Here is a 24,673-nt window from a genome sequence, read left to right on the forward strand (position 1 = left end):
TAGCCCTCAGCGACTCCCCGCAGCTCCCGCCCACTGCAGCTCCCCACGGCTGGCCACCTCCTTTCATTCTGTGCTGTGGGTTCTCCAATCACCAGCTCTCAGGGTTTCTGCCCATGTTGTTGTTATGCCTGGAACTCTCTCCACACTCTGTCCCTCCTTCCAGCTTCCTTTTCCCAGTGAACTCCTCAAAGGGCTCCCTAACCCCAGTCCTCTCCCTTAGGGGACCATGTGTCTGCCCCACTCACCCCGCACTCGCCTGCCCACCAACTCACACATCAGGTGCTCAGTAAAAGAAGGACTGGATATACATCTGTGGGTAGAGGAACTACAGTCTGGAAGGAAAAGACTGGGGTGGGAGGCCAGAGACTTGGTCCACACTCCAAGCATGCCATGAGCTGTCCTGGAGATGGCAGAGCTGGCTCTGGTCTGGGTTTTCGGATTGTCAGAGGAGGACAGCGAGGGAGGGAGGGAAAGGAGTCGGGAGCAGGAGAGAGGGAGGAAGGAGGAGAGAAAAGAGAAGGTATAAGAAACGGAGTGGCTAGAGTTCCTGTTGTGGCGCAGTGGTTAACAAATCCGACTAGGAACCACGAGGTTGTGGGTTCGATCCCTGGCCTTGCTCAGTGGGTTAGGGATCCGGAGTTGCCATGAGCTGTGGTGTAGGCCGCAGATACAGCTCAGATCCCGCGTTGCTGTGGCTGTGATGTAGGCTGGCGGCTACAGCTCGGATTCGATCTCTAACCTGGGAACCTCCATATGCCGCCGATGCGGCCCTAGAAATGGCAAAAAGACAAAAAACAAAAAAACAAAAGAAAAGAAAAGGAAGAAAGAAACTGAGCGGGGGTGGGCGGGGAGGCCAAGAGTCCAATCTGCTCAGTAACTCACACAACCTCCCGGTTCCCACTCTAGTGCCAGCGTGCTCACCGTGCGCCACTAGAGGTCACTGTTGCTCTTCACAACAGTATCGAGAGCGAGCGCTTGGGCTCCCAGGAAGCCGAGCTCCCGGCTTGGCCTCTCCAGTCCCCGGAAGGCGGGAGGAACAAAGCGTAGTTTCAGGCAAATCCCGACAAAAACGTCTTTGCAGTCCACGAGGCGGGCGCCTCCACCCCCTCCCTGCAATGTGGCGGATATTAAGGAACCGCGCAAAGTCGGGCTGCGATTCCGGCCAGGGGTGCGCCTTCCCCGCCGCGTGCAGGGAGGGAGCGGCGCAGGTGCGGGGCTGGCGGCACCCCCACGCCCGCGGGCGGCCACATATGTCCACGTTTTACAGGCTCCCGAGGTGCAGCTGCCCCCTAGAGGCCCCCGCGCCAACGCAGGAAGCTGGCGTGTGCAGCTGCCCTGATCGCATTCAGGTCAGGGGCAGGGTAGAGCCAGGAAGGGAGCCAGGCCAGTTTGAGGACAGATGGCCTGGGTTCTTTCTCTCGCTGCGGGAGAGGCTGCGCGTCTGGGGTAGCTTAGAAAGGAGGTTGTTTTGAAAAGGTCCTGAGTGATGCTACCCGCTGAGGAGACCGCTCAGGAGTGGCCCAAGCAGGCTAGTGTCGCAGGGTCCCTACTTGCCCAGCCAGAGCAAAGGCTGTAGGATGCTCAGGACCCTCTCGGGGCTCTCCTACCCCTCAGGGTAAAGAGAGGGTGACGTCCTCCCAAGTGTGTCCTGAAGCTTTCTCCTCTGTGCTTTTTGCCCTGCTTGAAATCACAGACTCTTGTCAAAAAGCCTACCCTTCCCTCCAGGCCCCCTTGGATGTGGCCTCCTCCATCTGGGCCTTATCGGGGAGCCCCAGCTGGAAGAGGGACACATTCTCAGCAGCTCCCTTTTAAGTATGTGGCCTTCTCAGCTTTATTTTATCAGTGAGCTGGAGTCATTTCACCTGCTAGACCAATTGTTCTCATTTCTCTCTTTTCAGTAGCACGTGGTTCTCTGCTTTCTTGCCTGTGATAGCCGTTCAAATTAATACTTGTCCAGTTCCACTCAGTCAGCCTCTCTAGGAGTTCTCATGTGGCTGACTGGATATTCCAGTCTCCTTTGCTATTGTTAAGAGAGGAGACTAAGAGAAAAATGGAGGTGAAAGCTTTCGTTCCCCTTATCCTTCCAAAAGCCTGCATCATATTTGAAACTCCTGGCCACTAAGACACTTTGAGGCTGATAAGATCATTTGCTCTATGTCCTACTCTTTGAGAGCATTTGAAATAATGAAGCGTTTCATTCTAGCTTCTGCACCGCTGAACAGAGAAAACACTAGGTCTTTATGCAAGCAGAGTTGGGGATTTTACAGGCAAGTTGTTAGGATATATATAAGCCTTTCCTTTTCCCATTTAGGTTTGGGGGTTTTGATCTGTGTTTTATACAAGTCTGGGTGAGAATGGTCTAACCTATAATGGGATCCTAATATGTCCTTCTTCTTTTTTTTTTTTTTTGTCTTTTTGCCTTTTCTAGGGCTGCTCTGTGGCCTATGAAGGTTCCCAGGCTAGGGGTGTAATTGGAGCTGTAGCCACCAGCCCACGCCAGAGCCACAGCAACGTGGGATCCAAGCCGCGTCTGCAACCTACACCACAGCTCACGGCAACCCCGGATCCTTAACCCACTGAGCAAGGCCAGGGATGGAACCCGCAGCCTCACCGTTCCTAGTTGGATTCGTTAACCACTGAGCCACAATGGGAACTCCGCTAATATGTGCTTCTGATGGTTTAGCACAGTGGGCAGCTTAGCACAGTGGGCAGACAGGATGAGGGCCCAGCAAAGGAACCCGGATTTATGCTGGTCTTGTTAACTTCCAGCAGATGAGGGAATCATCCGGGGGCACTTTGGGAAGACAGTTTGATTCTTCGACCATCTCAAAGCTCCCATGTCATAGGCATATCATACTTGAACCACAATAGAAACCAGCTATAAAAACCACGGAGACTTTACCATGTGGCTAACTCTGTTCCCTCCCATTGTAAAAACTCAGTGCCATGATCACTGACTTTCACAAGTGGTACCTAAGGAATGTTACTCTTATTCCTACTATTCTCTGTGTTGTACCAATTCGATTATAACAGATGTAGTCCTTACCCACTGTGACAGAAAACACAGAAATATGCAAGTGTGTGGTCATAAACATTATAATTAACACATTACACAAGGGGAGAGAGAGAAAGAAAATCAAACTTCTTGGCCTAGATTTCGAGGCCTTCTGCATTCTGGCCCTAATGTATTTCTGTGGCCTCTCTCCTCACCCCATAAAAGCATCCTCTATTCCAGTCATGTGAGATGATGTGCCATGCCCTCAAACAAAAGGGCTCTTGAATTCAACTTCTGTACTTCTAAGCCTTTAGTAAACTCATCCCATTGCCTGGAATTGCCTTCCCTCCAGCATTTCCTAGGTGTATGGCTCATCCTTACAGCTCCTGCTCAATGGCCCCCAGCCTTGAGGATTTCCCAGGTTCATCGTGCAAACTCCTTATATTTCCTATATTTACCCTGTGGTCTGTCTTGTCTTAAAGTATTCTCTGTGGGGGGGAGCCAGGTTCCCCCAGCCCTAATTGTGTGGAGCTGGAAGAGGCAGTAGAGCGTCTGAAGCATTCCCTTTATTACAGGCAGCCTGCTGTGAGATCAAGAGAGTCAGGTAAGAGGGCAGGGGTGTGTGGGTGTGTGGGTGTGTGGGGGAGTACAAAGAGGTTCTCCATATCTAAGAGAATGAGGTAGAGTCCACTAGCTATATACAAAATGAGTTTCACAATTATAAGGATTATTCTAAGGCTTCCTGGATACATATTCAGATATGTTAAGCCAAAGGCATACATATCTCAGTTGTAGTGGATTTTGACAGTGTTCCCTGTAATATCAGATGTACCCATGTGCCCTCAAAAAGGAAAAATAAGATGTTCTAGGTGGCACAGTTTCTGTAGCAGGTCCACAGGTGGTGGAGTGCAAAGAGTGCAGTGACTGAATCATTCTTGAGAAGGTGAGCTGGGAGGAGGTAGGCTGCCAGGTGATTGCTGGTGTTTGGCAGCTGGTCCACAGTTTGGTGCTTCAGCCCCTTGTCTGGAATGAACCACATCCTGTTGTGGGCTCCTGATGCTTGGCAACCAAAGGAAATACTGGTTCAAGGCCCAGGCCCTGCTATAGGGATAAGCTGGCCTAGGACTTTTCAGGTCCCTGGGGCTCATGTTTGTCTATCACCTTAACCATAGCCTCTGAAAGACATGGAGAGGAGAAGACAAAGACCTCCCTCCTTCTCTGTCCACCAGAACTGCCTACGTATTTGCTTCCCTGTCCATCATTTAGAATCAACTGCTTGGAAACATGATAGCTTTACTCTAAAGTGCTCATTTACCAGGATTTCATCTGGGTCATCTGGAACAGAGTGGAAATTTCTGCTTGCAACCAAGGTCTCCCGGTGCATGGAGCTAGGGAGGGGAGACCACAGCCTTGATGGACAGCTATATAGAGAGTTTCCAGCTGCTGGGAGGGATCTGGAAGAAAATGTATTCTGGAGCTGAGAACAAATGAAATCTCTCAGAAAATAACAGTGAAAACGCTGGATTCCTAAACTCTTGGTTTAAGATGTCAAGTCACTGTAAAATATAAAAGCATTTTATAATCCTCTAATCTGCACAGTGATCTGTACATTACTAATCTGGGAGTTAAAACAAAACAAAACAATAAACTTTTGGGAGCCGTACACATCCTTCCACTTAGTCATAGAGAACTCCCAGGGGCTCCTGGCATGTTCACACCTTTGGCAAAATGGCTTAATGCCTGAATGAAGAATAGAATCTGGGTGAGTCAAAGATGCACATCAGCTGGGATCCTGTTCCAGTGTTTTCTAGAGGGAGAATGGTTCTCCACTTTGGCCAAATATTTGAATTACCTGGGGAGCTTTAAAAAATACTGGGGTCTTGGTTTAATTGGTCTGGGGTGAGGCTTGGGCACTGGGGTTTTTAAAGCTCCCCAGGTAATTCAAAGTGCAGCCACAGTTGAGCAGCAGGGGCTGAAGGAAGAGTAGGGATGTGTTTGCAGCTGGGGTGGGGGCGGGGAGGGGGACTCAAATAGCTTTCTAACCATTACCTTCGGACTTTATTCTAAATAAACAGATCTTTTCTTACTCTTTTGGAGTACCATGTCAAGAAGCCACATTTTTCATCCTAAATGAAAGATGTGAGCTTTTCAAAGGCAAATTTTTTTGCTGACTAGTCTGCAGTGAGCGCTTCTGCCATTTCTGTGGAACTGCTGCATTTAAAGTTTTCCCTGTAGTGTGTCCGCTGGTGAGACGAACATTCTCTTCAATACGGACCAGGGAGGTGTGTGTGTGGCACTTTATAGCGGGAATTCAGAACGAAATCCAATGGAGCATTTGCAGAGATAGCAAAGTCTGCATTTCTTTTTGAAAAGAAAAAAAAATTGTGTTTTTCTTGATGAGTAAGGGCTTTCGACTCATTTAGATTTCTTGCTTTGGCCTGGGCTCTGGAACAGAGAGGTCCCCACAGACAAAAAATGGTTCAAGCTCTCTTCAGGCAGAGGAACGATGGAGGGAAAATACATCATTCAGTACCCTCACCACCCTTTCCAGATATGTGCATAATTATTGACTTAGATATTGCTGTATACATTGGTTATAGCTACTATCTCTTTATGAGCCAGCAAACACCCTCAGTGAGCACAGGGGTTAAAAGAATCCAAAGTCCTCTACGTTTCAGTGGGTAAGCTTACATTAAGTAAAATGGGGAAGGTTTATTTCTCTTTATATTTACTTCTTTTTATTTTTTCTACAGACTCTTAGCCTTAAATATAAGTATTCTTATAAATACATATACTCATATAAATTTATAGTTATACTTTCACAGCATCTATTTCAGACTTTCTGAACTGCAACACTAACTCAAACATTGCTGGTTAAGAGTAAGAACCAGCTTGCTGTTCACTCGCAACCACTTTGTAAACCTCCCCTGTCTCAGGCACCTCTCTTGCTACTCAGTGACCCCAGCCTCTGAGGCTCCCCTGTCCCCCTAAGTAAGGGGCTTTAGGTGGCCTTTCGAAAGGGCTGTAGGTGATGTGGTTATATCTGTATCAGTAGGGCCTTTTCCTCCAAGTAAAAGAGGTCTTCATCCTACTACCTGCTTTTTATAAAAGGATGTTCTTTCTTCCCTGACATTTTAAAACCGGCACCTGAAGCCCTGCAGAGGTTAACGGGTTTCCCCCCACACTCTCAGCTTAAACAGCACTAGTCACTTTCCTTACCTTTATAGAACATCAAAGCATATTCTAAACGCATTAAAGAAAAGAATGTAACAAATAAAACAAAAAGGAAACTAGAATAAAATAAAAATATGTATTTATCTGATTTCAGGAATATAAATAGAGACACCTATAAATGGAATGGATGAAACTACAAAGCAATATACAGACTTAACTATATGAAAACAGAATACTTCAGTACGCCAAGATAATACTCTAAAAGTGAAATACCTGGAAAAATAGTAATGAAGAACTGAAGAAAATATTTCAACACAAGAGGGGAAATTAGAAAAAACTTATAAAGCATCAATAAAACAGTAAACAGCCCAATAGAAAAATAAGCAAAGGCAAAAAATCAATATAATAGTAATAGACACAAAATTTCAATCTCACTAACACTCAAAGAATACAAATTAAAACAGTAATATTATTCATCATGAAGTTGAAAAGGATTTTAAAATATTACTGTTCTGTGTTGCTGAGGTAAATTGTAATAACAAAATGGTTACGTTTCCTATTTCTTCCCAGACCCCCACAACTCAGCTTGAGGTAAGAAAGCTGAACAGTTACTCATATGAGATAAGGCTCTATAACTCATTGGATTCCAAGGGGACCAGATAGTGAGCAATTGGGAACCTGCCCTTAAGGAATGGTTGAAGAAGCTGAGTGTATTTAGTTCAGAGACTAGACCTCAAAGGGGAGACACATTGGAAAACTGTTATAATAAAGATGGTGTAGACTTACTCTGCTTAATTTTTCTAAAGCAAGAGTAGAAATGGGAAGATGATGCCCTTTGGCCACAAATAAGCAGGATCTTTCCTACAATCAGAACTAATTTTGAAAGTACTCTGCTTGATGAGACTGTTCACCCCATGAGGTTGAACAGTCTCATCAAACAGAAGCTGCAGGCTTTTTGACCAGGATATTATAGAAGAAACTTCTTGATCTCTGAGTACTTCCAAAATTTTCCTAAGTCGTCTTTTAATAACTAAGAACTTTTAATTTAAGCAGAAACTAATTAAAATGACCCCAGACAAGTGGAGATGATGGAAACCTTCGGGGAGTACATCTGGTTGACGAGAGTTCAAAACTCCAAGTACCAACTAATATGAGCAACTTAAACACTCAGATGTCCTGAGTATACTGACATATGTGGAGTAATGGCTCTTTGGTCCCAGAAAACAGGTCTTCAGGTTTTGTTTTCGAGTGAGAATTCTTGGTACAGAATTCTTAAGGTTAAGGTGGTTTTGTTTGTTTGTTTGTTTTTCCAAAGCTCCTTTAGCCAGATTTGTCCATGTCTCAAAACAAATGGGAGGCCTCCTCTTATCCGTGGTGGGTCAGGTGGTGGCCAGGGCAGCCCTCAGGACTTTTCATACTAGCCAAGCTCTGAATCTGGAAATGAGGTATCATCATGTGGTCTGTTCCAACAGGGACATGAAGATATTTTTAAAATCTTATTAGCACATCAGAGTTACTCGAGTATTCTCAGAACCGCTCTGTTTGGCTAACATCAAATGACACCTCTCTAAAGGCATGCAGCTAGAAACCAATGTTTTCCTCTGATATAGGATTTAATGAGGGTGAATTCAAAGCAAAGGTTAGATCCCAGAGAGATGGAATAAATAAGCAGTATGTGAAAAAAGAGAAAAAGAAAAGATGTTCATTGCTTCAAAGAATAGGCAGTAAGATTCTTGGTTCACGGGAGCCTTGTAATTCTTTCAGCTGAAACCATGGCAGCTGAAGGAGAGCCTCATACAGATATAAAATTTAAACATTTTAATATGGAACCAATTAGTCCCAAAGCAGCAATATTCTGTACCTCTCTCATGGTACCACCCATAGTCTGCTTCCCGTTAGTTTTTTGTTCCTAATAACAGAGATGACATTTGAGGGCAGAGACCTCAAAATCCCCTTCCCCCTCTAAACATCTCTATTAAACAGCTCTTGAAGGTCAGGTGATGACATGGCCTGGCATTTGGACAACTAAGAGACATTTGGAGCTGAAGCATTACATTACATTTTATAATCGGACTTTTTCTTCCTAATTGGTTTACTTGGGATTCCCAAGTTCTTATTGGTTATTGTGATCCATTAAGAATTTGGTCGAATTAACTGCCACGGCAAGTTAGAGTGCTACAGAGGGACAGTTATGTCCGGCACAAAGTAGGATTTCAATCACAGCTGATGAACAGGTAAAGATATATCCTCTCCAGTTTCCCTGGGAAGCCTCCCCAGCAGCATTGTTCCCTCTGAGGGTGGGCGCCATTAGGTTTATGGGAGCTGGCAGTGTCTGTGTGCATGGAGTCGGAATATAACATGCTGAGACTGATTTCAAGAGACCTCAAATTAAACCAATTTATAGTCACTCCTGGTATGTAACAATCCTTTTTTTGAGAAAAGCATATAAGAAACAGAAGGAGATTCCCCGACTTTGCTAAGACAAAAATTTTTTTCACTAAAATTCTGTGACTGAGAAATAGAATCTTAGAAGAAACTCACAGAAGTACTTTTAAGAAGGATCTGGAAGTTCTCTTTGTGGCTCATGGAAAATGAATCTGACTAGCATCCATGAGGACACAGGTTTGATCCCTGGCCTCACTCAATGGGTTAAGGATCTAAGGATCTGGCTTGCTGTGAGCTGTGGTGTAGGTCGCAGATGAGGGTGGGTTCTGGCGTTGTTGTGGCTGTGGTGTAGGCCAGTGGCTGCAGCTCAGATTTGAGCCCTAGCCTGGGAACCTCCATATGCCACAGGTGTGTCCCTAAAAAGACAAAATAAAATAAATAAATAAAGAAGGATCTGAAATTAGGACTTGCGAAGAAAAGTTAATAGAGCTGGGATGAGTTAGCTTACAGGAAAAAACACTGCTGGGTCACCTAATACTTTTCAAATATATTCATAAGGTATCATGAATACACAATACATTGTATTCATAAGCCCAAGATGAAACGAACCCAGACAGTACAATGACAGAGCTCAGTTACCCATACTGTATATTTGCCAATATCATCATAATACTTTACTAAACTCTTGGGGTAGCACAGTGTAGAACAAAGTGCAGTAGATTCAGGGTCAGGAGAACTGGAGGCTAGGTGTTTTCTAGCTCCATATCTTAATAGTTGTGTGACTCTTTGATAAAGTCACTTAGTGCCCTAAGGTTCAGTTTCTTCAACTCTAAAATGGGAGGGAGGTGGGAATTGTTCTGTTTATTTCATGGTGCTGTTCAGAGTATTAAGTAAGATAATGGCTTTAAAGCCCTTTGTTGTCTATGAAGACCCAGCCACAGGCACAGTGGGCCCCAGTGTTCTTATGAAATTAGATATTCAGACAGATATCCTTCCCTAGAGGTCTTTGAACACAGAGCATCTTCTGGTCCAGATGTCCTAGCCATAGACTGTCTGAGGACAGGGGAATGAACCGACCACCTTGAAATGTCATTCACCCAAGGTTCCTAGTGCTGCCGATTCCCTCAGGTCAGGGTGTCAGAAGAGAAAAGCCAGTGTTATGAAAGTTGTTTTCTTCTTTTCCAGTTCTTGGCTGGTTTTCCCTCCAAATGGAACTGAATATGACACATAGGGAAGAATGCTGGGATCTGACCAAACACCTGCTCCTGGTTTGACTTTCCCCCACAAAGTGAATCCTCCTGTTTTGTTTTTTTTGTTTGTTTTTGTTTTTGTTTGTTTTTTGTTTTTTGATGTAAATTGACTTGTTTGGCCCAACTTTATTTATGGTTGAAAGACACTGGAGACATTTATGTCTTGGGTAGAACTGCTACCCTAGAGGATAATGTTCATTGATTTGTGATCACATGATGTGTTGCACACATTTTCTTATAGATAGTAGAGCTGCCCCAAAGGTACTCTTTGACTTATCTAGAAGGAGAACTATTACTGTTTTGGGTGTAAATGGTTAGTCTTTCCCTCAGAAAGATGAGAAACCAAGGAACATGATAGAGGAAGGACTTGTAGCTAGAGATTTTTTGGAAACAAATTAGCCTGGTATTTTGCACAGCAAAGGAAACCAAAAAGAAAACTTACAGAATGGGAGAAAATAGTGTCAAATGATGCAATTGACAAGGGCTTAATCTCTAAAATATACAAACAACTTATACAACTCACAGCAAAAAAGCCAACAACCCAATGGAAAAATGGGCAAAAAATCTGAATAGACATTTCTCCAAAGAAGACATACAGATGGCCAACAAGCACATGAAAAAATGCTCAACATCACTGATTATTAGAGAAATGCAAATCAAAACTACTATGACGTACCACCTCACACCAGTCAGAATGGCCATCATTAATAAGTCAGCAAATAACAAACGCTGGAGGGGGTGTGGAGAAAAGGGAACGCTCATGCACAGCTGGTGGGAATGTAAGCTGCTACAACCACTATGGAGAACAGTATGGAGGTACCTTAGAACACTTTACACAGAACTACCATATAACCCAGCAATCCCATTCTTGGGCATAGATCCGGACAAAACTTCCCTTAAAAAATACACATGCACCTGCAAGTTCATTGCAGCACTATTCACAATAGCCAAGACATGGAATCAATCCGAATATGCACTGATAGATGATTGTATTAGGAAGATGTGGTAGATATACACAATGGAATACTACTCAGCCATAAAAAAGAAGAAAATAATGCCATTTGCAACAACATGGATGGAACTAGAGACTCTCATACTGAGTGAAGTAAGTCGGAAAGAGAAAGACAAATACCATATGATATCACTTATGTCTGGAATCTAATATATGGCACAAATGAACCTTTCCACAGAAAAGAAAATCATGGACTTGGAGAATAGACTTATGGTTTCCAAGGGGGAGGAGGAGGGAGTGGGGTGGTTGGGGAGCTTGGGATTAACAGATGCAGACTACTGCCTTTGGAATGGATTAGCAATGAGATCCTGCTGTGTAGCACTGGGAACTATGTCTAGTCACTTATGCTGGAGCATGATAATGTGAGAAAAAGAATGTACACATGTATGTGTGACTGGGTTACTCTGCTGTACAGAAGAAAATTGACAGAACACTGTAAATCAGCTATAATGGAAAAAATAAAAATCATTACACCAAAAAAAAAAAAATTAGCTTGGTATTACCATACTTTCTCTTGCAGCACCAGTTTCTTTGTGTGGCCTTTGGTGACTTGAAAAAGCTAGTCTTCTGTGACCACTGAGACAATGAGCTCCAAAAGTGAAGTGGAAGTCGGGGCAGGGAGGGGAATGGAAGAGAATAATTGAGTTTGATGGGAAGCAGTAATCTCTGACCTCAACCTCCCTCTGAGTAAAGAATCTTAGAGCACCTCTGAGAGATGGCCATGGCCACTCATTCTTTGATAGGCTACCTCTTGAGAAAATCTGTCCTTGGTCAAACCAGGCAAACCTTAAAATGAGCCTGCTTTGTGGTGGAACCCTTCTCTTTTAAATTGCATTCCCTGGTTTCCTGTCATTTTAAAGGATTCTAGGCCAAATCTATTTTCTTTCACCTAGCAAGCCTTTGACTACCTGAACAAAGCCCTCACAACTTACCTTATTTTTCCTGAATTACATTTCTCCATTTCCGTCAGCCATCATTGAGGACCATGTATTTCAGACACAGAATACTCTTCTCTGGTATACACTGCAGTTTTCTAAAAGCTTCCCTTCTCCTATCCCACAGGGTATAGATACCCACTTTTTGTCTGGTCTCCACAGGGAAAACTGTCTCTTACATAAAAAGTTGAGACTTGAGTGGTGAGTCTTATGACTGGTTCACTCACTAAGATGAGGAACAGGAACCATCACTGTGGATCTGGATGCCTGGACTATGCCTGATGAGTGGCCCCAGGGGATGCTTCCTGTGCAGGAACTAACATCCCTGAGCCCTGAGTTCACAGGGAGCTACCTTTCAGAGTTCTGAAATATATCCAGACCTGAGAGCAATTCTAAGAGAAGGAGAATCACCCCATGTTCTCTATCAATCAAAAAAGTTTGCCAGCATTTCTCTATGCCTGAAACCCCAGGCCCAGATGCCCAACTGGTAGCTTGAATGGGACACTGAATTTGCTCTATGTCTTCTTCCTGGTGCCTCAAGATAGAAGTGGTTACAGGCTCCCAGAGCTCTCAGTTCTCTTCTAAACTAATATAGCTTCAGGCTACAGCAAGGACTTAGCAGGCACAGAACAAACAATCTGGCCCCAGAGGCTTATAATAGAGAAAAGGAGACACCAAAGTCTGAAATCACTTCCTAGCATTTCCTTTTATCCTTTCCTGCAGAGTCTGCTGCACCAAAACCACACCCTTCCTATGAGACCCCATCACAGAAGCATTGAGACTCTTGTTCTTATTAGCGGTCACTGAGCAGGAGTGCAGGACTGAACATGGCATCCCTGTCTGGCAGTTTACAATCAGAGATGGTGCAGCACGCGCTCTCTAAAATGAGAGAGGTTAAATTAGCAGTAGTTCACAAGAAGAGGGACAGGCTTGGAGAAGTGAGTGAAGGGCCCAAAGTTTCACAGTGAAGTAGTGGCAGGATGAGGGCTGGAATCCAGTTCGATTGACTTCCAATCCAAAAACTCTCTTTAATATACCACATGTAAAACCATATGTGCTTGTCTGTATTTATACTTATATATGCATGGGTGTGTGAAATTTTCATTTGTAGGTTTCATTTCACCCATACGCTCTGTAATTCTCACAGTAACCCCATCTGATAGGTAGGGGAGCTGTGGTTTGATCACTCAGGTAAATGGTAGCAAGTGGATTCATATCCAGGCTTTCTGGTTCCAGCTCCCTCTTCTTCCAATTATATGAGATTGTGATTTGACTTTGGTGGGTGTTACAAATCTTTCTGCAGCATCCTTGTGGAATGAAAGTCTCTTTTCCCCTGTCCCTTGCCAACTTTTTCAACAAAGCCATAACATAGCCCCTCATCAATCTGGTGACAAGGTGACGTGCAAGAGAGCATAACTGGAAATACAGCATAATTGGTAGGCCGTGAGAATCACTTTAGTCACTCTTAAGGGCAGGTAAAAGCAGGACAGGGGCCAAGGTGTGGTCAGGTTCAAGTATCAGAAGAGTCATCCCAGAGGCAGAGACGTAAAATGGGGTAAATAGGGTTAGGGGTTGTGCCCTCCACCTTGGTTGGTGGAGAAATAGGCTCAAAAAATGATGTTACCTCCTGGACCAGCATTTCATCACATCTCATGGTTTTGCATCGATGCAATTCTTATCATGTCTTTTTATCATAATCCTATTTATTTTTACTTTTATTTTTAATTTAATTTTTTCTAGGGGTCTAATCGGAGCTGTAGCTGCTGGCCTACGCCACAGCCACAGCGATGCCAAATCTGAGCTGAATCTGCAACCTACACCACAGCTCACGGCCACGCCGGATCCTTAACCCACTGAGCAAGGCCAGGGAATGAACCCACAACCTCATGGTTCCTAGTCAGATTTGTTAACCACTGCGCCACGACAGGAACTCCCTTTTTATCATAATCTTAACAAATGTCTTATCCATACATTATCTTAAAAGCCTGAGAAGACCCCACTTTTGAAGAACATTCTTAGAGCTGTTGTTCACGTCTTCCCCAACTGGCTAGAGTTCTGAGTTGAAGAAAAGGAAGGCAGTGAGTATTTACTGAGCATTTACTATATCAGGAACTTTACCCAGATGACTTCACTCACCCCTCTCCACATAAGAAGTTTTACAGATGAAGAAACCATAGAGATTATGCACCTTGTCTCAGGAAACAGAGCCAGCAAGTGGCAGAGCAGGGGTCAACACCTCAGCCTTAGACTAAGGCATCTGGGGCATGTCGTCTTCCTGACACTGGACAGGACTTAGCTCGTAGGCTCCTGGGTTCCAGAGGACCCTGAACTGTCACAATCACTGCTGAGGAGTTAAGCCCCTTAGCCAGACATGACTTTGTGGGTTATTGCTGGATGGCAGTGGGAGACTTCATATTCAAAGGCCTCAGAAAATCAGACCGGGATGAGACTTTTAGAGTGGGAAGGGACCTTACCAAATATATAGCAGCTCCTAAATTCTGCAGATGAGGAAACTGAGGCCTAGAGAATAGGATTAAAGGATTTCCCCAGGTTGTATGGTTATTTTGTGAACCAGAACCAAGTTTCCTGCCTAGAATGAAGACCAAGAACTCAGCATGTCCAGTTGTGAACCACTGGGAAACAGGGAGAGAGGAGATTAAATGCTCATGGGAGTTCTGCTGGTATAGACAAGACTGAGAGGAAAGAAAAGGGGAAGCAATGTACATGCAGCCAGAAAAAAAGGGCCAGTGTATGAACCAAGCCTAGAAATACTGGTCTAGAGTGGGCCAAAGAGACTCAGTAAGTGACTTCCCAGATTGCATTTTGTTCCCATTGCACATACAGTTGGAAGCCAAATGCAAGCCACCAAAGTTGCAGTGAAACAGTGAATAATTATAGTGCAAATAGTTGTGGGCATTTGTGGGAGTACAAACCACCTGCTCCAAGTTTACAGCTTTGTTAAACTTGGTAAACATTAAAAATGGAATGGGAATGCTCCCGGTCTGTACAGCATCCCGTGCCTTCCCGGGAGGCCTTCCTCTGGGATGGGGTGGCCTTGCCCTTGACCAGGGCCAGGCCCTTCTCACTGTGACCTAGAGCTGCTTTCTGTTGGTAGAGGTCAGCGGTGTCCATAGTCTCTAGAAAAGACTGAGGGAGGTAAGAGTATCACAGAACTTTAAACAGACACCGAGCTCCTAGCATATAATTTCTCTCCTAATGTCAGATAAGGAAATTGAGTTCCAGGGGGCTGATGTGCCCAAAGTTAGAAAGTTAGGGGCAGAACTGACTTTTTTTTTCCTTACAGTTTTTTTTTAATAGTTATTTCCCTGATACATTTTTTTCCTATTGTACTTACAGTGTTTTTGTTTGTTTTTGTCTTTTCATGGCCGCACCTGCGGCATATGGAGGTTCCCAGGCTAGGGGTCTAATTGGAGCTACAGCTGCCTGGCCTATGCCAGAGCCACAGCAATGCCAGATCCACCAGGTCTGAGCCACGTCTGCGACCTACACCACAGCTCACGGCAACGTCGGATCCTTAACCCACTGAGCCAGGCCAGGGATCGAACTCACAACCTCATGGCTCCTAGTCAGATTCGTTTCCACTGTGCCACGACGGGTACTCCTACGGTGTTTTTTTTGTTTTGTTTTGTTTTGTTTTTTAATTTTATTTCTTTCTCTGAGTTTTAATTTTTTATTAATCTAAAAATCAATCCAAATTACCCCCAAATAAATCTTTTAATTAAATCCAAATTTTTAATTCAATAGAACTGATTCCTAATCTCTGAACTTCTGATCCTTTGTCCAGTGCTCCTTCCTCTAAGCTCCATAAAGTTGGTAGATGATGCTAAACACGGAGTTATTACGGAATTACAGCATTATGGAATGTTACAACCAGAAGGGACATGGTTCTTAACTACCAGTGTTTTTGCTTGTCAATTGACAACCTGCTACTAGCACTTTGTGGGCAGGGACCAAGAATGATAAATAGCTTGAAATGTGATCATCCTGCATAATGAAGAATCCACCAGTGCAGATACCAAGAGTGTTCTTGAGATTTTTTTTTTTTTTGGTCCATTATTAGACTTTATGTTGGGTACTCTAAGTCTAGAGACAAGGAGGGGCTTGACCAGAGTCCTAAAGGGAGCAAGTAGTCCCTGGGTGAATTAGCAGCAACCTTGGTGCCCTCTGCAAAGGGCTCACCCCAGCTCTCTCCACACCCAGCTGCTATTGTGCTTGTTCCTAAGCTGTTTCTGGGTCAGCACTTACTTGGACTTGAGGCCCTCCTGTCCATATGGCTGCAGCAGGTACTGGTGCACGAGCTTGTCCCTGAGAGTCCCTGCCAGCTTGATTTTCTTTCTTGATCGGTGCAAGTTGATGATAAAAAGTGTAATGGACCCTCGAACATAGTTGTGGCTGATATCCAGAAAAAGAGAGAGAGAGAGAGATGGAAACATAGTGGTCTGTTAGATGCTTCTAAATCATTAACAGGCTGCATGAAATAGGACTACCCTAGGAAACGGCACGTATTTTATGGTTCTTGGCCATCCTAGACCTTCAAAGACAGGAAGGTCTTGTTATTGTGGTTTCCTGCAATACCTACTTCCCACGACACTCCCTTTGTTTTTGTTTAAATGTATTCCAATGATTTTAGAAAACAAAATATCTTTTTCTGAGTATGGAAGTAAAATATGCTCATTGGAAAAAAGAGAGACACAAAAAAGAAAAAGAAAAATCCCCCATAATCTAAGTATCTTAAGATAGGATCATATTATGGTAGACATCCTTCCACTATTTTTAGTTTAGTAATTCGATACTTACTGAAATACATAGGTATTTCTCAATTTTTACATAATTGGGATCACATTGTTCACACAATTTTTTAGTTCATGAACATCTTAAACATGCTGCCATGTTATGATAAAAAGGATGCTAAATTCTTATATCACAGACACATTTAACTAACCCCCTTCTTCAGGGACTTATGTTGCTTTTCATTTTTGGCTGTTATAAGTTATGTGATGAAGGACTTCGCTTACACACACTTTTCGCACAGCATGATTCTTTCTGATGGATAACATTAGCTGAAAGGGAGTGTGGTGTATGACTCCTCACCAGACAGGCTAGCTCATTCCCAGTGATGCCCTTCCCTGCTCCGTTGAACCCCAGAGTGAGCTTGGATTGGCTTTGGTCAGTGCAATGTGGGGGGACATGTTAAAGTCTGGGCAGAGGCTTTTGAGAGACAGCCCATATTTTGCCCTGTCTCTCTTCCCTTTGTCAGAAGACTATCAATGTTCTTGATGGAGGCTGCTGCTCTGTTGATCTGCATCCTGGAATTAGGATGGTGTGGAGCAGAGCTACAGCTGAGCCTGACAGACAAGCAGTGTGACAGAGAATACATTTTCTCATTGAAAGCCATGGAGATTTGGAAGTCTTTCGTTATCGGAGCCTAACCTCATCTATCCTGACTAATACACACATTTTGATAATATTGATATTAGCTAGAAAGCTGGATCAGTTTGCTTTGATCACCTATGTATGAGAGCACCCATTGTCTCATACCCTAAGAACATTGGATATTAACCTTTTAAAATATTTCTTTCAACCTGAGAAGTGATAATGAGATTTCAATGTTGTATTCATTTGTATTTTTTAAAAATTCACGTTGGGGTGCAATTTTTTTTTTTCGTTCGCCTGCTTGCCATTTCATTTCTTCTTTTATAAACTGTTCATATCTTTTGCCCATTTTATATGGATTTATAAAAGCTATTTATTTATTTGCTTTTTTATTTTTTGTCTTTTTCCCTTTTCTAGGGCACATGGAGGGTCCCAGGCCAGGGGTCAAATCCGAGCTTCAGCTGCCAGCTACAGCCACAGCCACAGCAATGCCAGATCCGAGCCACATCTGTGACCTACACCATAGCTCACAGCAATGCTGGATCCTTAACCCACCGATCAAGGCCAGGGAGCAAAACTACAACCTCATGGTTCCTAGTCGGATTCATTAACCACTGAGCCACGACGGGAACTCCTATTTATTTATTAAAGATAGTGATCCTTTTTTTTTTTTTTTTGTCTTTTTGCCTTTTCTAGGGCTGCTCCCGTAGCCTATGGAGGTTCCCACGCTGGGGGTCTATTTGGAGCTGTTGCTGCCGGCCTACACCACAGCCACAGAAACGTGGGATCTGAGCCATGTCTGCAACCTACACCACAGCTCACAGCAACACCAGATCCTTGACCCACTGAGCCAGGGATTGAACACACAACCTCACAGTTCCTAGTCACTGCATCAAAGATAGTGATCCTTTGTCTGCATGTATATTGCAAAATCTGCCCCCCACTTCATTGACTAATTCAGTTTGTTTACATTGTATTATGATGTATAAAAGTTAAAAACTTTCAGGTAGTCAAATTTATTGACCTTTTTGATTTCTACTTTTGCTGCTTTAGCTACCCCATGATTATAAAATTATTCACTGTTTTGGAATCCTTTTAAACCAGCACAGGACCTTTGGAAGACTGAGAGAACTACATGTCTCCATGCAAGGGCCTTTTAGCATGTATCAAAAGAACTATAATGATTTCCTTTTCGTAGGAAAAGACTTTGTTTCCAAGGGGTCCCTCAGGGCCCCATCTGGATGGGTTAATGAGAGGAAACAGAAAAAATGACCTGCTCTTGCCTTCAAAGGAGGAGTTCAGAGAGAAACTCTAAGTCAACTGTGCCCAGAGGAAAATATCATTCTTTGCAGAAATAGCATCCCCCAGCCTCTGGGTCACTTATCTCTGTTACTAAAGGCACTAATTAAGAGGTGAGTGACCAAGGGCAGATCAATATGATAACTTGGATTTTTTAAAAAATACAGTTTCCAGGGCTCACTCCTGGAGATTTTTATTCAATCCATTTGTGATTGGAGCTTAGGAATCAATAATTAAAAAAAAATCTGGAGTTCCCATCGTTAACGAATCCGACTAGGAACCACGAGGTTGCGGGTTCGGTCCCTGCCCTTGCTCAGTGGGTTAACGATCCGGCGTTGCCGTGAGCTGTGGTGTAGGTTGCAGACATGGCTCAGATCCTGCGTTGCTGTGGCTCTGGCGTAGGCTGGTGGCTTTTCCGGCAGATGAGTTTGGTTTGGGAACCACTTGCCTAGAATAATTCATTAAGTTTATGAGAAGCGTCCCCAAAGTATATCCTTCTGGCTGTGTGTCCAATGATTTTTCTTGCATCTGTAAGGAGGGTACATTTATTGGCATCGAGGGCTTTTTGAATGCCTGTATTGATATTTTGATAAATCATGAAATGACTCTTCTATCTGGCCCCTTTTCTTTTGGTCCTTTTTCTCAATCCCCTGAAGCATGTGAACTAGCTTCTGGAGCCAAATGAGTTAGGTCGGAAGAGAATGCTAATTTATTTGAGCAGACCGTGTCATCAGAGATCCGAAGAGAGATGCTGCTAGTCTGTCTCAGTGTTTTCCATCATTAAAGAACACCAACTGCATCCCATTGGTGGGCTTTAAGCTTAGCTCAGCTGTGTGCAAAACTGAGGAAGACATCATTAACTGCAGGTATTCTGTAGAGCGTGAGCTAAAGTAGGCATCTGTGGGTACCAATTTCCACAGATTGCAGCAAATCCTTCTGCTAACTACCATCAAACAACCTTCTCGAAGGCCAGTGTTGGAGGAGGAGAGAGCTGCGTGCTTGCATTTACGAGTTTCTCCTCTGCAGACTGGGGCAGAACAAGCCCTTGGAGACAGCAGGGGAGAAGGGCGGGATGTGGGGAAGTGGTGGGTGGGAGAGAGACCTGAAATCATAGCATTGCTTCAGGGAAAGCTATCTTTTCAAGCTGCTTGGCAGTGGTCTGACTTCCATTTACATAGTTCCCCTGGGGAGACAAACCAGCACTGCAAGCCAGCACAGACCCCAACTTGCTGAGGATCTCACAGAACTCGAGAGCCCCCTCAGGTAGCAGTTGGCATTGAAGGCTGCCTCAACCAGCCCTTTCTCTGCTTGGCTGGTGGGCAAAGACATTGAGCAGAGAGGACTTTTGGCCGTGAAGACACATTCTTGGCCAGGGAGTACGGCACCAACCTGAAAGCACTGTGCTGAGAATTCACATTTCTGAAGAATGTACATTTTCTGCCCACAGAAAAATAATCTTGGAGGAGTATACTGCTAACCTTCTGATGTCGTCAAGTCCAGGTGGCTTTTGGTTCTCCTGGGTAATACCCTTTTCTGTCTGGTAGAACATCTATCTTGCTCCCTGTCTCACTCGTGGTGAGGCTTTTTCACCAGAAGAAGATGCATGTATCTGGAGTTCAACTTTCTGCCTGACATCTCTGCACTGCCATGGGAGGAGGAGGGCGTGAGTCAGGAGCGGGGCTGCAACTGGAATATCGTGGATGTAGGAGGTGAGGGGTATCATATGCGGTGGTGTATCCTGACCTACAGATAAAAAACAGTCCCTGTTCTAGAAATGTCTCCTGTGAAGTTGGGAGACTAGGAAAGGGAAGGGAGGATGATGCTTTGAGATCCATGGCATTTCCAGTCAAAGTCGATGTGTCTGAAAACTGGGTTGGTCCACTGTCTCCAAATCTAATTCAAAGATTTTGGGTTCGGTAAAAGTCAGGCCATGTTTTGCCAAACATCTTTTCCCCTAATTTCAAAGCCCCTGTGTATTTTAAGGGAAATTTAATCCACATGTTTCTGATTCATTTACACTTAACTCATCAAAATATTGTTTTGTAAGAGCCATTTGATGTCCAAGAAGCCTCGGGAACCTTTTTATGAGTCTTTAAAAAAACTTCTTCTGAAAAACAGGAAGTCATGCTTTGCCAATAACAAACGAACTTGAACCCCAAAAGGCTCAATTTTGCTTCAGTATCCACCAGGCTCCAATTGGTTCTGAACTTGGCTATGGACCTCAACTCCTCCCCAGAAAACATACATTGTGTTAGCAGAGTGGTTTACAAAAAGAAGGTTTCCTAGTCAAAACTTATTTGTTCTCTGAATAAGAAGACTTAGGGTGAGAACTGTCATGCTGCCAGTGTCCTAATTTGTTGAGTCTAGAACAGAAAGCAGAAAAGCACCTGCTAGTGGTGGTATGTGTATCTAACTTTTTAACCTAAATCAACCATAAACAACAATGCTCTGGCAGGTGCAGAAAAACCCACAATGCAAGAGATACCATGAGAGGTGATGAGGTTTTCATGCAGAGGTTCATTACTGTCAGGGAGACTGTAAAGGCATTTCTGTGTTATGTAGGCCAAAAGCTCTTTCCAAAAATAAAGTTATTTGCATTATTAATGTTATTATTTGAATATAGGTGTGATAGCATAGAAGCTTTGGAATTCAATACGATAATATAAATGCAAGGATCTGGCAAGATGCTTGGTATACCAACTGTTCAATACAGACTGGAGTGCAGGAGTTGGTTTAATAGACACTTTCTTTGGGTTGTTCTACTGGTAAATTTATACCTTCTCACCCAATCCCTGTTTTGACCAAGGATATATCTCTTCAGAGTATTGGTCAATATTGAACATCGTGAAGCTAACATACCCACTCTGGGACATTTCTGTGACCTTGGCCTCTTCGGCCACAAGAAAACAAAGCAAATTAGGAGTGCTTCCTCATGACTGTTGTGGAGGATGAGGGGGCACAGACAGAGCACGTGGCTTCCCAGAGAGAAGGAGCAGAGATGCCTCCATCCTTGTGCCGACCTATCTGTGGCACTGGACACCCATGGACATGGAGGAGACCTGCAAACTCAGCTGGTGCATCCTGCGCCAGCTCAGTGCCTCCATTGTGGGTTTTTTTCTCTAATATGAACAAAAGATCTTCACTCTAATGATTATTAAGGTCATCTGTGGGATAGATTAGTAAAGCTGTCTCCTTTTTTTTTTAATAGGGAGGAGGAGGGGTGGTAACCACAGAAGCATAGCAGCACTATTTCCCTATGGAGGTCTTGGAGTGACCTCCCACCCCCCAAATGGAAGTAGAGGAGAGCTGGTGATATACACCAGAATATTGAATGCAATGAATGATTTTATGCCAGTGGATGGTAGAATTCTTAATTGCTCCACCATACACCCTTCCTCCTGGGTGATGCCCTATCTCTGCATTCATCTGCTCACTCATGCATGAAACATTCACTGAGACCTTCCTCATGCCAGTCACTCTGCTGGACACCAAGAATACACAACTGAATAAGGCACTGGCCCTGAGTGCACGGTATACTCAGAATATTACTGACAACTTCCCACAAGAATGTCAAGGAACATCAGGATGAACCCTGGGACGAAACTATACGAGGAGACCTCTGTGAGGACTCCCAGATCCTGCGAAGCCCATGGCTTAGCTACTGACAGTTTTCCTTCGGTCCTCAGTCCCACAGTACAAAGGGCACATACTGATGTGCTTCCCAACAGAGACAAAAGGTGCCAAGAGTAATTTTTCTCTCTTGAAGCTGGGGGTCCACCTTTTGGGTGGTTACCTCAGGGCCACGGTGGAGACAAGGAATACAATGTTTCCTTGTGTGGTGATCAGATAACTCCAGCCAAGGCCATAAAGCAGTCACTCTCTGTCAGGTATTGGATTGAGCTTCCTGTTGAGCAAAAGGGATGTTGAAAGCCTCTGGCCTCTGCCCAAACCAGCCTCTTCTTATCCACAATAGGCACTTGTATCTGCAGACAAGACAACTGGCCCCTGGCCCCTCTATGCTCAGAGTGATTCTTTGAAAAATCTTATCATGATAAATTAATTGGCTTGGCTCCTCTCTCATCAAGGAAAGGGAAGGAGTGTCTGCTGTAACCTGACCACTGGGGCTCTTTGTGCTCTCCAAAGCCCGTGATCAGCCCCTGATAGGCTTGCTGGAATGAAGCTCTGGCTGGAGGTACTTGCTTCCTTCTCCTTTACTCTGACTCCCCCTAAAAAAAGGAAGCCTAGATTTTATTTAGCCTTTTAACCTTTGAAATAGCTGAAAAGGGTTTTGAAATAAATTCTGAAAATGGCTCTAAAGTTGGCATGACCACCTTTGGCCATCACAGCTTGGGACACATTGGTATATGGCTAGATTTCTAGTGGTACAGCTCTTCAACATGCATCTCAAAAATGCAGACTATTTCCTCAAGTTCAGCTGGTGCATCATAGGAACAGATTTATATCTCAGGCCTTGGTTCAGGCGCAGGCACACAAATAAGTCTCCTGGGCATTATTACATCAATTGGCTGAGAGAAAATGCTCAATTAAAAAATTGTTGGATGAGGAAGTAAATGAGCAAATGGCATGCATTTTTATGAACATTTTATGAACAAATCCTCTAAATGTGAGAGAGAGGGTTTACTTGGAGAAAAGGCTGTTTGTCAGAGAGCATTTGAAACCTGCAAAGAGCAGGTATAGTGATGGCAGAAGGTGTTTAGTAAGTCTTGAAGGGGTCCTATATGGTATGAAACTCTCGAAGGGGCCCGGAGCTGTCTTTCTGAAGACTTACTTGTGGTGGTTTGTGCAGTGAGCATAAATCCTTAGTTTGTCCCGGATCACTCGGCCTGGCCGTGGCTTCCGTTGGAGCCCAGCCACATGCACGGCCAAGACTTTGGGGCCGATGAGGCGCTTGTAAAGGAGAGAGAGCCAGTAGTCCTGAGGAGAAGAGAGGCAGAGAGTCAGAGAATATATTCAAGCGTTCTGAGTAAACAGACAAACACACAGGCCGTCCAGGCCAGGATCCACTTCTTACCGGGAGGACAGTGAATCAGAACCAGTGAGACCTCAACCCTGTAAGCACGGTCATCCTTGGTTCATAATGAAGTGGGCACTATCTCAAGGAGCCTTGCATCTGACCAAATGAGGAAATGTCAGTGGGGTGGACCCAGAGTGGCATACAAAAGAAATGGAACAAAGTTTTTCCATACAAAATGACAACCAGCTGGGGCTTTAAATTGTCAGCTTTCTTTCCCTACGACTTTATTTTCATGCTTTATTTTTATGACTTCTGTTTAACTACGGAATGGAAGATTTTCAACCTTTAGGATTGTCATCAATAGGAGAATCTAAAATGCCATCCTCCAAATATTCTCACTAAAACTATCAATGTGGCAGGAGGGAGATGAATTTCCTCCAGGCAGGTGAGCAGAGTCCTGGATTCCAGAGTCAAAAATGCAACAGAAAAATGTTTGCAAACCATAGTGCTAAATCTTGGTCATCTTCAATGATAACGAAACTAAATAATAAAAACAAACTAAAAGTAATGTAATGCTTTTAACTATTCCAGGGTCCATTCATAACTGATTAATAAATATTTAATCTGTAATCCACACATATATTTGAATTTACAAAAGCCGATTTACCATCACCTTAATTTCTACTGTATTTGCTATTATCTTGTTTAGTTTTTACATTTATTTTATATTTGTTTTGTGTTTGTCCTTCTATCCTATTATGGGGTAATGACTTCAGTGTTTAACCAGGTAAAACAGGGCATCCTAATTTGTTTAGAAGCTTCCCTCTTTCCCCCAATTCTGGAATTCAGTAAACATACTATTCAGTGCAGACATGCTATTCAAGGTCTTTTTTGTTTATTTGTTTGTTTGTTTGTTTTGGGCCACACCTGGGGTGTATGGAGGTTCCCAGGCTAGGGGTCGAATTGGAGCTGTAGCCTCTAGCCTATACTAGAGCCAAAGCAACATGGGATCCAAGCTGTGTCTGTGATCTACACCACAGCTCAGGGCAATGCCAGATCCTTAACCCACTGAGTGAGGCCGGGATCCAACCCATGTTCTTATGATACTAGATGGGTTCGATAACCATTGAGCCACGATGGGAATTCCGATATTCAAGGTCTTAAAGACTTCAACCATGTCCTTCTCAGCCTTCATCTTTTCAGGCAGAAGCCTCTTAATGATCTTTTTTCCCCTCCTTTGTGTGGTCAAATAAC

The 24,673-nt window shown here is 43.8% G+C and overlaps 1 protein-coding gene across 4 annotated transcripts in view; it reads right to left on the reverse strand.

Moving 5' to 3' along the window:
* HPSE2 (heparanase 2 (inactive)) overlaps positions 1-24,673 on the reverse strand; it is a 726,022-nt gene that overhangs the window by 6,742 nt on the left and 694,607 nt on the right. For all 4 annotated transcript variants that reach the window (XM_047760831.1, XM_047760830.1, XM_047760833.1 and 1 more), the window contains exons 10-11: positions 23,234-23,379; positions 16,018-16,164 (exon numbers count right to left, since the gene is read on the reverse strand). In XM_047760831.1, the coding sequence (XP_047616787.1) occupies positions 16,018-16,164; positions 23,234-23,379 (293 nt within the window). The remainder of the gene's footprint in view (positions 1-16,017; positions 16,165-23,233; positions 23,380-24,673) is intronic.

Source organism: Phacochoerus africanus, chromosome 15 (genome assembly GCF_016906955.1).
Source record: "Phacochoerus africanus isolate WHEZ1 chromosome 15, ROS_Pafr_v1, whole genome shotgun sequence".
Taxonomy (NCBI): Eukaryota; Metazoa; Chordata; class Mammalia; order Artiodactyla; family Suidae; genus Phacochoerus; species Phacochoerus africanus.